At 31.1% G+C, this 14639-nt stretch overlaps 1 protein-coding gene and 1 long non-coding RNA gene across 2 annotated transcripts in view; one reads left to right on the forward strand and one right to left on the reverse strand.

Annotated features, from left to right (window-relative positions):
• HisT (Histamine transporter) overlaps positions 1-14086 on the reverse strand; it is a 75931-nt gene extending 61845 nt beyond the window's left edge. The window contains exon 1 of the mRNA XM_088188648.1: positions 13721-14086. Within this exon, the coding sequence (XP_088044774.1) occupies positions 13721-14041 (321 nt within the window). The 5' untranslated portion in view covers positions 14042-14086. The remainder of the gene's footprint in view (positions 1-13720) is intronic.
• Positions 10222-12266, forward strand: LOC148239396 (uncharacterized). The gene is made up of 2 exons (XR_015810215.1): positions 10222-11732; positions 11841-12266. It is a non-coding gene; the product is annotated as an uncharacterized LOC148239396 (long non-coding RNA).
• Positions 14087-14639: the final 553 nt, after the last annotated feature.

Raw genomic sequence — 14639 nt, forward strand, 5'->3', positions numbered from 1 at the left:
AATATTTTTGTGATAGATTTTTTAAGATAGTCCGAATTTTTTTATTTAAAATCAGGGACATCATCTTATATTTTCTTAATATTTTTATACCATTAAGATTTGTAGTATTTATTTTAAATGACATGTATTTTTCTGGTTAAATTCAAAGGGGGTAAAATGCCCACACTTTCCCCCTTTCATATGACGTCCCTACTGTCTTCAGTGCCATGTGTAACCCTTTTATCATTTCAACTGTCAGAAGATCCAAAAGTTTTTCAACTCTCGGCGCCCTTGCTGAATCTAGGTTTTCCCAAGGCGCACTATGTCAATTTGTAACAAGTACACTTTGCGAAATAGCGAATATTTTGTATCATTGAAGGGTTATGTAAAAATATAGTATAGGTTTCTGCAAACAGCTAAGTTACTAAGTGAATCACTGGTTCACTATGTTTAAAACGTCTAAATAGCTAGCTTTCATAAATAGAATAACCACATACAAAAATATTTTAAGATAGTTCATTCTGAAGTGAAATCGATTAATATGTTACACATCCGATGGTGGTAAAAATATTAGCAGAACTTAAGGCGTAGTTAAACAAAAAAATGTGTTTAATAACAAAGGGCTTTATTTGATTATTCATCGTAATATTTATTAACCGATCTTTTGTGGGAAACATCTCAATCTATCATGTATTATTGAACCAGTTATATCAGCGATAAACTTTCTTCACTCTCGGAAACTTAATTTTCAACAGTTTTGTGACTCATTTTAATCAGAAATAAAATACGAATATCTAATTAGCTCTAAATACAATTGCTTGTTTAATGTAAAGTTTTATTAGGATTTTTTAACGAAATATCGTTAAAAACAAACAAATTACCCTTTGTGGTAATATGCAAAGCCATTTAAAATTCGATTCAAAGTTTTGTGGTTGGTATTGCACATTGATATATTTAATGTCAGCTACGAGGAGCTGGTCTCTTTCTTCTTGTTCTATTTCTTACTATACAATATTTTTTTGTGTATTTTAATAATACAATTTATTGTTATTAAAACAATCGCAATCTAATTTAAATAAAATAAAATACAGTTTTATACTAATTGAGAGGGTTAAACTGAAATCGCGAATTTTTGCCCCACTGCACAGCAATGGTATCGGTATACAAATCCATATTGTTTTACACTGAAGTACGTTAGCTATCCCAAAGCAAAGTTTTGACTAGATTGTTTGAGTTTCGGTACGAGGTGCGTGGGTATTCATTACATCGAAATATCCCCGAACTACACTAGCTCCTCGAAGATAATCCAAACTTGCGTACACGGTTGATATATTTAAACACGTACATGAACTAACTTAAAAATGCAAGGTAATAAACATATATTGTCATGCTCAGAATATATCAAAGAGCTACAGTACCAAACAATTATTGTAAATATTGTTTGGAGGTCAGCAAACTACGGCCTGTGGGCCAAATCCGGCCTACGAGCTGTACAAAAAATATGTTTTTTTTTGTAAAAATAGGACACCGCTGTGAAAACACTTTTAACGAGTTAAGTCACAAAGTACACGCACAAATCAGAAAGGATTAAAATTTCCGTTCTTGATAAAAAATAATGCGTGCATTATTTTCTATCAAGACTGCAATTTATTTAAAAAAAAATTGGTTAGTAAAAAAGAGGCGGATACCAATAATAAACACTCTCATAAAAAGGTCATGGATAGTAATAATAGAACGCAGACAATCAAGAATCATCTTCTCTCAGACTCTTCGTTTGCTAACATATACCTTGAAGTGTAAGGTATCGGATCTTTAAGAGCTCTCTCAAACCGAAAGAAGATAGATCCAACTTTAGATCAGCGAAGAAAGCAGAAATAACCGCTTTTTTTCTTCACATTCACTGGTCCAGCTCGACGTCCATTACCTAAAGTAAGCCCGCTTGGTTTACTTTAGATTATTTTAGACTTAATCTCATAACTTAATATTATATGAACGCTAGATAACCGATTTTATTGTTTTTGACGTGGATTCTAAGCAGGGACCTTGAATTTTCTCAGAAATGTAATTTAATAAAATACTATGAATCCGAATGAAATGTAAATATTAAAAACACGACCTCCCCCTAGAAAAATCTGAAATGACGTCCCTGCTAAAATATCTCTAACTAGATATTTATGTTACTGAAATATTTAGGTTGTTTTCTCACGTTACTTGGTATTAAAGCTTATAATAAAGTTTTATATTTCACTCCTAGAGTTTATAATGCAGTGATTAAAGATAATAAACTTTATAGTATTTTCACTCACACAGTACACAAAGCTTTGTTCAATATCGCTTTTTGTATAAAATGGAAGACGAAAAGACCGCGCAGACAACCGAAACGACCCAGTTGTTAAGTCGAACGGCGATAAAGAATAAAATCGGATATTTCGGAAGCGGAAACAGGCACGCATTATTCAATCGCTGTGAAAATTCTACTCTTAAGGCCGGAAAATGAACTAGCGTAATTGCCTACGTGCCAGTATTAGACTGGAGATGTCGGGAAAAAACTTTTTGGGGAATCAATAAGAAAGGGTTGTTCCGAGTACTATTACCCCGGCAAGGTGGCTGAGGGTTTCTTCGATTAATCCTGACAGGATTGCCGATAGGCCTGGATTATTGCCTGGATATTAATAAGGAGAGCACTTTGTGGGAAATTTCGTGCAAGCTGTGCCCTTTGAGAACGATTCGAATTATTGTCACGCGTTTCAGTGGGGATGCAAATCAGAGACATTTGCGACGACGTTGGTAATTTAGAATTTTGCTATAATACATGTAGTTAAATATCAAACTTGATCAAGCTTAATTTTCAAGGTTACATATATAGTTTTTGTGTGATAAAGCCAGTAGCGTAACTACCGCCTGGGCAGCCTTCCGGGGGTCGAGAATTTATTTATTAGACTTAAACATTATTTATTTTCATTAAACAAATAAATAAATAAAATTTAATAAAACTTATTCTTTAATTAAATAACCAATTAATCAAGAATGATAATAAAAATTACATTTTAAGGCCGATCAAAAAATTAAAACGTTTAACTCTGAGAAAAATTCCTAATACGTAAAAAGTCCTTCCTGTTATTTTATTTAAAGAAATAAGCTATGCTTAAATAAGTATTAGTGATCTAGCGTCATCATTGGCAAAGTGTATCTCTTATCATAAAATTCAGTATTTATTTTCAAAATATATAGATCCGAGAAACGGATTTTTGGATTTTTAAAATCTAAAGGAAAATTTCTACCTTAATATAATTATGTTTTATAGCGCCTACGCTCGTGCAACAACAACTAAAAATGATCAATTACTATAAATTAAAATAATTGATTAAATTAAAAAAGGAAGTAGTGCAACTACTGTGACTAAAATTGGAACGTCTCGTTTTTGATCTAGCAAAATTTGTAATATAGCAATCGAAGATTATGAAGATCATGAGGATTAAGATTAAAGCTTAGCTTTTGTGTGCCACGTTTACACGGTAGATACGTTTCAAAAAATATGGCGTAAAAAAATTGTATTTTTACCGTTTCTTGAAATAAAGTAAAAAAGCAAACTCTTCAGCGAAACGCATGCACTGCAAAAAGCAACTCAGAAAACACTGCAGTGGGGGAGGTTCAACATGTAGTTCAAAGCAAGAAGTGGAAGTGTGCTATTACGCCCGTGTGAACGAAATATATTTGATTTGAAGTATTTTTAAAACAATATATTTTTTCCTAACCGCGTATAAAAAGTACCGCGTAAATCGAGGGAGAAGTGTAATATGTTATATGTAAATAAACGATCTGACCTATATAAAGTACTAAGTAAGTATAATACAATATAAGCAATCATGTGATAAAATCACTAAAATATGTATACATTTGATTATTCAAATTATTTATTGGTATGAAATTACGATTTCAGAGCAGAAACTTGGGCTAACCCTTTTGATCGTAATTTAACAATCTCCTTGCTCGATTTAAGCTTTGAATCTGGGCTTATCCTTAGGTATTTAACGTTGCGTTTTCAATTTATAGCATTTCCTTGTCCTCCTTTCAGATTCAGCGGTTCTGCTTACGCGCGGTGAATATTTTATGGCTTTGGTTTTGTAAACCTTTATATATTTATTGGTTTAAAAATAATAAACGATACATTATGATTAATGGCAATAAGATAAATAATAATATGAATATTATAAATACATTTATATTCAAAACTATTAAGCAATAAATCTTTCATATGTAATTCAAGGTTGGACAGATTTAACCGTGGAGTTAAATCTCAGTTGGCCTTGTTATATGATACAATACGTAACGTGACTCTTCTATCTACAAATTGATATGATAATTAAAATTGACCAATCAAGTCAGAAACGTGTGAACACTTTATGGTATCTAGTTACAGTCAAACGTATTAACAGCGACGGTTCTTGACCCAGACAATGTTTTTTGACTCACGCTCACGTATCTGATAAGAAAGTAAAACGCGATACAACTGTAAAGAAAATCATGCAATGAAATTTCGAGAATTACATCTAAATCTGACGAGTGAAGTTGTGCAAAAGGAAAATGGATAAAAGGACGAATTTCATTTGCAGTTAAAGTCGACGAGATCGAAGTTATGTCGAAACGTAATGAAGATGACTTTTTTTTACGTTTTGGAAGAATTAAATTCATTAAAAAAATATATTATTCGTAAATGATTGTAAAATTTCACGGGTAACTTCTCGCAGGGATTTTACGATCGCAATATTCGGGTTTTAAAACCGTTCTGAGTTATCGTCCCGTGAAATTTTTCGGTTTTATTGCGACGAAACTAACCGACCGCCATATTCATGAATGTCTGTTAATTCACATGATGATTGCGTTTAAATAAAATGATATATTACCTAAGTTAATTTTTTTTATAACAACAGTATTAAACTGTTGTAGAAATATTATATATGATATGAAGAATACTCATGAATAAAATAATGTTTTAATGCTGTTAAACTTATTTATATATAAAATAATAAGATATTGTCTAATTGTATAAAATATTTATATATTTGATTATAGTTCATAATCATATAGAACTATGTGTAGTGATTTATATTTATTTGAAAAAACTTTTAAACTCTGTATGTTAAAGTATTATCATACCTGAATCATAAAACAATAAAATAAAAACGTATTTCAATCAATCAGATACCTTTATGATTTCATTATTATTTTACAACATATTGTGTTGACATATTGAGCAATAAACACTTCACAAAATAATCATTGCAAGATAGGTAAGAATATTTGGGTCAGTGAAAAACAAAACTCTTTAGTAACAACATTAATTGATTAATCACATTTTAGTTAATTCATAACAGCACATTATGAGTTTTTCCGGTAATGCATTATTTATGTTAGTTTACATAAACAGCGAAGCTCACAGGACCGAAAAAAACATACATTCAAAATCGCCACCCAATAATGAAACCTGAATTTAATATCTCGTGCATCATCTTACTGACTGATATAAAAAAATCATATTGCATATTTCTTAGAATAAAATCAGTGTTTTATTTATAAAAGTGTCAGTTGTATATTAAATTGAGCATACATGTGATCAATCACTGATGTGCAATTATATTAACTGTTACATACATTTGATTAGATATTTAAACTGCATTGTAACATGACTACTATTAATAATATCGTACATTTTTAATATATGGTTAATTAAGTGAAACACTGATGTATTATATGTCTATTAAAATCTAGCAGTGATTTTATGTGAATAAATTTGACTAATTAACATATCCGCAGCTATTATTTATGGTAAATGTCTTTGATTCTATTAAATTAGTTCTAGGGCGGTGATTAACCATACAAAAGCTTCCATGGGATGTACGAGCGCAAATTTTCCATCAAGTAGAGCCAATTCATGGCGGCATTCTATATTAGTCAAAGCGCCAAAGTGTTTTCGCGCTTCGCAGTCGCCGATTGAAGAGAGTAATTAAGGGGCTGTGGAATTGAATTGAATTGAAGAAGCGTTCTCGTCAGGGGAGGGGCTAAAAGTCCGAAAACAATTTAATTAATTAGTGCATTAGTTTCCATAAGCGGCACAGTCGGCTCATTTTCGTTTCAATCACGGAAGGAAAATCTAATAAGGGGACACGCTATCTCAACCCACTCGGATGGCTTAAGGGTAATCACGGGGTATCCGGGACATGCTAATAAAAATACCCTTTCGGTAAGATTTTCCTAGTGAAGTTAAATATTTTGTAATGATTTCAGCAAATTTTATTAAAAAAGTTGCATATTATTAAAACAATATTTATAAAAACTTTGAATCAACAATCGTAAAAATAAAATTTAGTAATATTTGATTAATACTAAAACTGTAAATTAAAAATATTCTGTGTGCTTAGTCACATAAAAAATACTTTTATAGTACTTTACACATGATGGATTTTTAACGCATATTTTTGAAGCGTATCCGCATATTTTAAAAGCTTCATGTCTTTTTTACACCCTTGAAACTTTGCCATAATTTTGTGTGTTTTTTCCTTCATTTTTTATGTCATTTTTCGTATAAAGTATTTACTATGTGAATTAAGGGATGGGTGTAGTAAAGTTTTTTTTTTTTTTCAAAGATCAGAAGTTGAAAAATACCGCAACTTTGACGAAGAGTTATAAATTGTAAAATCGATAGTGAGTTAGTCATACATGTGAGAAGTTAATACACTTAAAGATTGGTTTAAGCGCATCAAAGTCAGTAATTAAGTTTTCTAAAATCTGCTGCATTTTGGAAGGCAACGAAAAAGCGTATGTTAATGAATGAAAACTTTGATACTCCAGATACTACCGACCGAGGAAGCAGCCGCTTCCCATTTAACGTCAATTTCATAGTTCAACGCGATCATTGAAAACAACTGGATTCTACAATACGCAAACAAAGCTAAGAGCGCATCACATATGTATATGTACATATAAGTCTTTACATAAATTGTTGCGAATCTAATAATTTATAATACAAATAACCTTGTCTTTTATAAAAAAATAAACGCGTGACCGTAAGGTCAGCACAATTATATCTTATGTTTTATATTTTGATATTTTAACGTTTTTACTTACATGTGGTTTTTTAAATCGTTTGTTAAAGCGCCTTATGCTATAACTATAGTTTAAAGCGAGAAAGCAAAATAATAATGCCGCACTACACTCTCTGGAAGTTGTCCGAACCGAAGTTACAACTGATGTCGGCCGAGACCTATGACTTCGAGTAAGCGACCACACTGCCACAAATTTCTTATGCCGTGAGGACGGCGCACTGTGGGGTATTTGCCCGATCTGGGCGGCCATAATTATTTCTCCCCTTTAGTTGATTCCATAAGTTCTCTTAGTCAAATATATAATATTATAAGTGTTAAAAAATACATTATAGAAAAAAAACTTGGAAAAAAAAAACTTGAAAAAAAAAACTTTTTTTTATTTTTCATGAAATAATTCATGCAATTTTATTTTATTAAGTATTTATTAAATTGTAGGCCCGAGGAAGAGGAATTCCGTGTTGAACGGTCGTGCGAATTTCGCCGCGTCAAGTGTTAAAAGTAAAAAATAAATTGTATATGTCACAAAGTTTGATATTTGCTGTTTTTTAACAAGAAAAAGTATTTGACTAGTATTTTATCATAATCGGTATCGTTTTCATTTTTAAATATATGTATATTTGGTGATTCTAAACAAATTTTTATTTTATTTTATTAGTACGCGATCCACAATTTCAGGTTTACTGATTTTACCATAGTGATCATATTATTAAAAATTAACAATAATTATAAAACTGTATTTTAAATTTGACATCACCTAATTAAAAAGTTATAATAAATTATAACGTTTAAGTCCTAGCATTCGCGACTAAACCCCGTCCTATTTTTAAGAATAATGGTATGCAATGTGTTAAAAACCGCAAAAATCCGCAGCCAATTTTACATGTATCATAAATAGAAAGACCTTAGCTTTATATTGTATATAAAATCTACATTAAAAAGTGGTGGGAAATATAACTAATGAACTCAAAATTAGAAGAAAAAAAATAGGAAAAAGTACTAAAAAAAGGTACATATTCAAAGCAATATTGTGTGTTTAATATGACAGCAACTGAAACAAAGAGCTATGAAACGTAGAAACATTTACTTGCTTTATCACAATCAATAGTTTGGATTTTTAACTGTACTCAAATAAAATTATAATAATTGTCCAATGTACGAGTATGCAATCTGATGACTGACTTCCGACCGATCGTGGGGGTGCTAGCGTTAGGCAAGGAGTGGTGGAATTGTTGATTATTATGCGCAAAATTATCAACTTTACAGAGCATCTTTTTTTTACCAGCGCTTAAATTTTCATAATCGACTTTTGCTGCCCAGATCGAGCAAATACCCCACCGTGCAGCGGCCGTGAATGACGTCCGGATGGCAGTTTCTGTCACATATATTTGCGCGCGATCGAAAAATGTGCCAAATAATCGCAATTTTTAAATTGTCATTTTATTAAAATTACGCTACTGATAATTATAAAAGTTTGTGTGGGCACTCACCAATACAATATCAGTGAAAACTTATCGGTCGTAAAAATTCGATTTACGCAAAATCTTTGTCGGCTTTTGCAAAATGCCATAAGGCATAAAAATGATACTTCAGAATATGAACACCACATTTGTGACTATCCTAGAATTTGTCGCCATCGATTCTAAATAAGAATTCGTTATGGTGTGACATTTATATAAACCGATCTAGGAAAATACATAAGGATATTCGAAACGATTTTTTTTTAACAAAATCAAGTACCACTAATTGTTTTTTAATTATTTAATTTTATATGAAAAAAATATAATAACGATATTTATTAGAAGAATATATTATCAAAAATATAATTAATCCATTTTGGTGCCCTAAAATATTCAAAGATGTCAGTATGTCCCCGATAAGCATGTGGTATTATAACTTTACCACGTGACCACGATGCAGCGCTCGACATGCGTGTTGACCATAGGACGCCTACGCCCATACTGAAATTGAACCGAGTTCTATTTCAGTTTGCGAAAACCATATCATTATCTCTCTCACTCTCGGCACTTAACACGCGAGAGAGCGAAAGGGGAAGTAAGTATCTCACCGCTCGCGCTCGAAGGAGCAGCTCCGACTTCGGTTCTTTTGCCGACAATGTTCGGAAGCGCTCGAAGATGGCCAAGTCGACTGAATTACCTCCACTTTTCCTTCCGTAATCGGTAACCTCGGACAACTTCCGAGAGATTTTAGAGCGGGCAGAACCGAACTCGACCGAAGTAACTCCGTCCTTGGCCAACCTTGGCCAACTTCCAGAGAGTGTAGTTCAGGCATAAGGATTATATAAAATAATATTAATTACATAGCAATACATTTAGCTTATTATACTTCAACTTTGCGATAAGAATATCTATCGCTATTATTTTGTAATCAAAATGCGGTTAGCATCAATAATATAATTCAACTGTATTTTAATTTATATTTATCAACATATTTATAACCGAGTATCGATTCTATATAAAAAAAAATACTGAGCTCCATCCAATAAAGTCGATCAGATCGATGTTATTTCCGGAACTGACCTAATTTACATATATTTAGTTATACATACGCATTTACCGATTAGATAAATTTAACGATGAATTCTAGCTGCGGTCGTCATTTCATTATTATGATAATTTACGAGAATGACAAGCCAACCTTTATAAATTAAACATTTTTGAGTTGCAGTGCTAAATTTGAAATGCAAATTTAAAATGACCCAAATTCAGATCGGCCTTTAAAAAACAAATTTTTTTGTGCGCGTTTTTGGTATAATTTTGTTTTTACTCAGCGTTCATTGTCATGAGCGATTGTGATTGCTCTAACGATTAAAGTAATCGTACATATTTAACAAAATATGATCATTAGCCACTTGAATGATTAAAAAATTTAGCTAGATGTAAAAATTTCCACGAAAATATACATAAGTATCCACGAAAACTAATATGATAATCTGCGTTTAATTTTGAAAATATTAAAATATGTATTTATTTGTGTATATAATATTATATATATATATAAAGAGTAGTGACAAGTACAAAATTACATTATAATAAATAATCTAAATGATTCAGTATTTCATTTCATTCGAAAATTGTATCCCAAGTAACTCCAACGTAAACATTTGTACAGTTATTTCTCAAGTACTTGTTTAATTTTACTTTAATTTTTATTTATGTAGTGTTACCGCGTATTAATCAAACAGTGAACTCGCACCTATCATATCAAGTTAACGATTATTATCATTTGATACAATAGCAAATTATATATAATTCACTTTGTTTGATTATTGTGTAATATTTGCATTCGATTAAACGATACATTTTTGACAGTTTTTTTTCGCTGCTGATTGATTTATAATATTTGACATTAACAAAGTCGATCTTTATCCACATGACGTCACTATAAATAAAAATCGCAACACAAATTAATAGTGAAATGTTTTCAATTCGAGCTTTAATGATTAACTCGGGTTGTCTAATGACTCGTTGCGATATTTTTTGCGAGTTTACAACGAATACGGAATGTTGCGAGTTTGTTGTTGTTGTTGATTACACAAAAGAAAGAAAAAAACTTCAGCGAAGCATTTTAGCTCAGAAATTGCCAACATTCTAGCAACCCCTAAGAACACGGAAAAGCTTTTAGAGATGCTTATTCGACAAAATAATGAGGAACTGAACGAAATGAAATCGCAATTAAGAATATGTGAATATCGTTACGTAAAATAATGATTGTGCTGGATTTAGAAATAAAATATACATTTAAAAACACACAAAAGAGCTGTGTCAAATAAAAAACTATGACTTCATTTTCAGGAGCTATTCTCACGTCATTAGATTTTATAATAAAATACACTATTTCACTACTAAATAAGAGGTAAACCTGAAATGAATGTCGTTTTTTTAATGCAACAGAAAAAAAATACTTTTTAACGTTTTTTTATAATTTTAATGATTTAAAATGTATTTTCTTCAAAAGACATTTTTAAAAAATTTTATCAACATAAAAAAAATGTTGAAGGCTTTGATTCAAAATATTCCAATAGTCCTATTTTCACATTGCCTGCATTTTATATTTTTTCCGTCTAAGAAATAAAAATCAAGTTCATTGAGTAGACGCTACACCGACAATAAAACGAATTGTATTCTAACTATCCTAGTAAAAAGACATTGGGATAAAAATACTGATTCCTTTTGTAGAGGTATCTTAGATGTTTTCAATTCTCTTAGACAAACTTCGCTTCACTTGGATTACGAAAAATAGAGCCATATTCGAGGACGCTACGAACTAGCGTATAGTACAGATCGTAAATCGCCAATAAATAATTTAACCCTTCAAACATCAGCGACTTTTTACTGAATCATCTATTATTTCACTTCACGGACTAGTATCTCTTTCTAAAAATATTTATAAAATACTTAATTTACTGATAAATGATGCTAATGCAATAATGTTTATTAATTAAAAAAATATAATTTGCAAACAAGTAACTTGTTTTAAAAAATAATAATAAATGACGCACCGGTGAGTCGCTGCCGTTTAAGTGACACGCGCTCCGCATTACGAAACCGAGCATCATCGACGCCTTATCGCAAACATTGATGATATGCATAAAAAAGTCATCGACACGCTTAAAACACGTCTGCCTAAACTGTAATTGAAATCCACAATGCAATGGGATCTGGAATATATGTCAAATTGCTACTAAGCGATACTGAAAAGAAGTCGATTGTCGATAGGCCAAATCCACAGCGACTACAGATTTTTTTATAAAGGGATTGAATCTAAATTTGTGTATATATTTTGAAACACATTCCAAATTATTAATTTTTAATGTATGCATCTCGTTAATAAAGAGCATAGGTCTTAGAACGGATTTCACGGAGCGACCATTTCCATAGCTCACATATAATATTAACGTCAACAACCTAAATAACTCGAAAAAATGTTAACAAAACCGTTCGACAAACTGAAGTTGCTAACTTTCGAAGAAGTAGTTCAAGACAAACTTTGTCGAATGCTTTTTGATAACATTGACCTGGATTTTAACATCAAAGGATTTTGTCACTGCCTTCGAAAGGCACAAGAGGTTAGTGACCGTGGAACGACGTAGACGAAACCCGTGTTTTTGATAGTGATTGTAAATATACATATATGTGAATAATTATATCAAATAACTAGCAGGTGTGAAAGGAACGGTATCTAGTCTGAAGTTTGCGATACACGATTTATCACTCTTTTTGTGGATCAGGGTGACTTTTGATCTCCACAAATTAGAAAGCGATAAAGTTTAAGCGACAAATTGAAAATTAATCAAAGGGGAGGAAAGAGAATAACTTGACAGACCTTCAGTATAAAGTCAGGATGGTTCTGAAGAACTACGCGATTTGAGCTTCTCAAAACCGTACTATTTCATATGTGATTAATAGATTTAAATGGTTAAATGTTCAAGAAATATTGAATATGAATGTTATAGTATTTATGTATATAAGTTAAAAAATAATATGCTAGCGAGTTTTTCAAGAAGTATTTATCAAGAAATAAAGGTGTTATAGATTTAATACTAGAAATAGAGACAATTTAACCCTTTGAGGAGTACTGCCGTACATGTACGGCGATGGATTTTTCACTTTTTTGAGGTATTTCAAATAAAATTATATTTATATATGTAAATGATTTTTATGATAAATAAAACTATTGAATTAGAGAGTACAAAATAAATAAACTGAACAGAAAATCTTTTGTAATAATAATATAAAAAAGATTGAGAGCCTCTGAATTAAATTTAAAAAAAAATTAAAAAGGGCAAATGCAAAGCAAAGTAGCATGTAAAATAAATGAACAAATTTTAATAATAGAAAAGTGTTGAAATAAATTATTAAAACATACTTATATAAAAAAGTAGTGAAATAAATAAAAGCAATAAAATGTTAATATACTATAAAAACAATATAAAATAATAATATATAAATAACAACAGAAATAATTAAGGCAGAATACATAAAATTAGCTCACTATTTTGTGTACAATAAATATGTATAAATTAATTCACTACTCAAAGGGTTAAGGATAGTTAGGTATAAGAAAACGAGTACGGCCAGGGGAATTATGTACAGTGGTGTAAATTTGTATAATAATATTCCTAAGATAATCCGCAAAAATAAAAATGTAGTTCTTACGTTCAAAGAAACTACGAACAAAGAAACACCTTCCTCCATTAAAAATAAATTAAATGTATGTTTCGGCTAATTTTTTTAGGGTATCAACAATTAGGTATTTTTTTATGTTCTGCTTATGTTTATATTATTTGTATGTATATGTAAAAAAAATAGTATACAAATTAGCTATATTAATAAAATAAATAAAACTGACGACAAGCTTTATCGTCAGGTCAGGTTGACTCCATTGCAATTGGAAGCTGAATATGATTCGTCATAGACGGAATAAAAATACTCCGCGAAAGCATCCATTATATCCAACAAGTCTTTCCATCGCGTTACATCAAAATGAAATAAAAATCAACGATTTCATGTGATGTCATTTTTTTTAAAATAAAGGATTAGATTAAAACTGTTTTTTAAATTGATTTTCCAACAGATACGATATTAAAAATATATAAAAATAAAAGTAGCAATACTCACGAATTTATCCAGCATCCAACTGGCAGGGAATATGAGCGGAATGTACGTGATCATGTAAATCATCGACGTCCAATTGACCCATATCGCGCTGACGCTGTAGTAATCCATGATGACATCGGTGATGATTGAGTACTGAATCCATTGCATGGCATTAGATGCTGAATATAGTACAAATATAGCTAGCACCAACCACCTGCGGGTATATAGCTTGTACTCCCTGGGCATCCCCATGGCCTTTATATCGTCCGGAGTGCTCGGTTTGGTATCCGGGGTGGTGGCGTCGAAATCATTTTTCATGGCGTACGTAGAATTGGACGCCATGTTTGCGGTACGTGCTGCTCAAAAGGCTTGAACGTTACCACTGATGATGTACAACGACCTACCGATCGTTTTCTTTATTCGATCGGATAAAAAACAGCCGCTTAGCTGACGTATCAGATAACGCCAGATTGCGTATTATTAATAATGTATACGTATATTAAATATATATCTTTTAGTAAATAATTCTCTAGAAGCTCTTCTATTTGTATAGGTTATTGTCGTTCATACCGTGAAAGTCGAGTTGTTTTTACGGAAAACTATTGTCGGTTTATACTTCAGGTACTGTTGTTGTATATACTTCGTCTGTAACAAGGAAAAAAATATATTATAATACATGGAACGTTTATGTACGCGCGATTTCAACTATATTATTCATTCAGATGGTCGTGTTGTATTACAAGTACAAAAGAACAAAACAATACACATGATATAAGCAATAGTAATTTTCGGTTCGAAGTAGGAGGTATTATTATTAAATTAAAAATAAGAAGCAATATGTATTTGAAAAAGTGGAATTCTATTCCTTAATTTAAGAACTAAAATGTACGTACGTTACTAATAAACACATATTTTAAATTTATTTATGTTTTTGAAAATT

Source organism: Plectrocnemia conspersa, unplaced genomic scaffold (genome assembly GCF_051122295.1).
Source record: "Plectrocnemia conspersa isolate PC_06_02 unplaced genomic scaffold, ASM5112229v1 ptg000001l, whole genome shotgun sequence".
Classification (NCBI taxonomy): Eukaryota; Metazoa; Arthropoda; class Insecta; order Trichoptera; family Polycentropodidae; genus Plectrocnemia; species Plectrocnemia conspersa.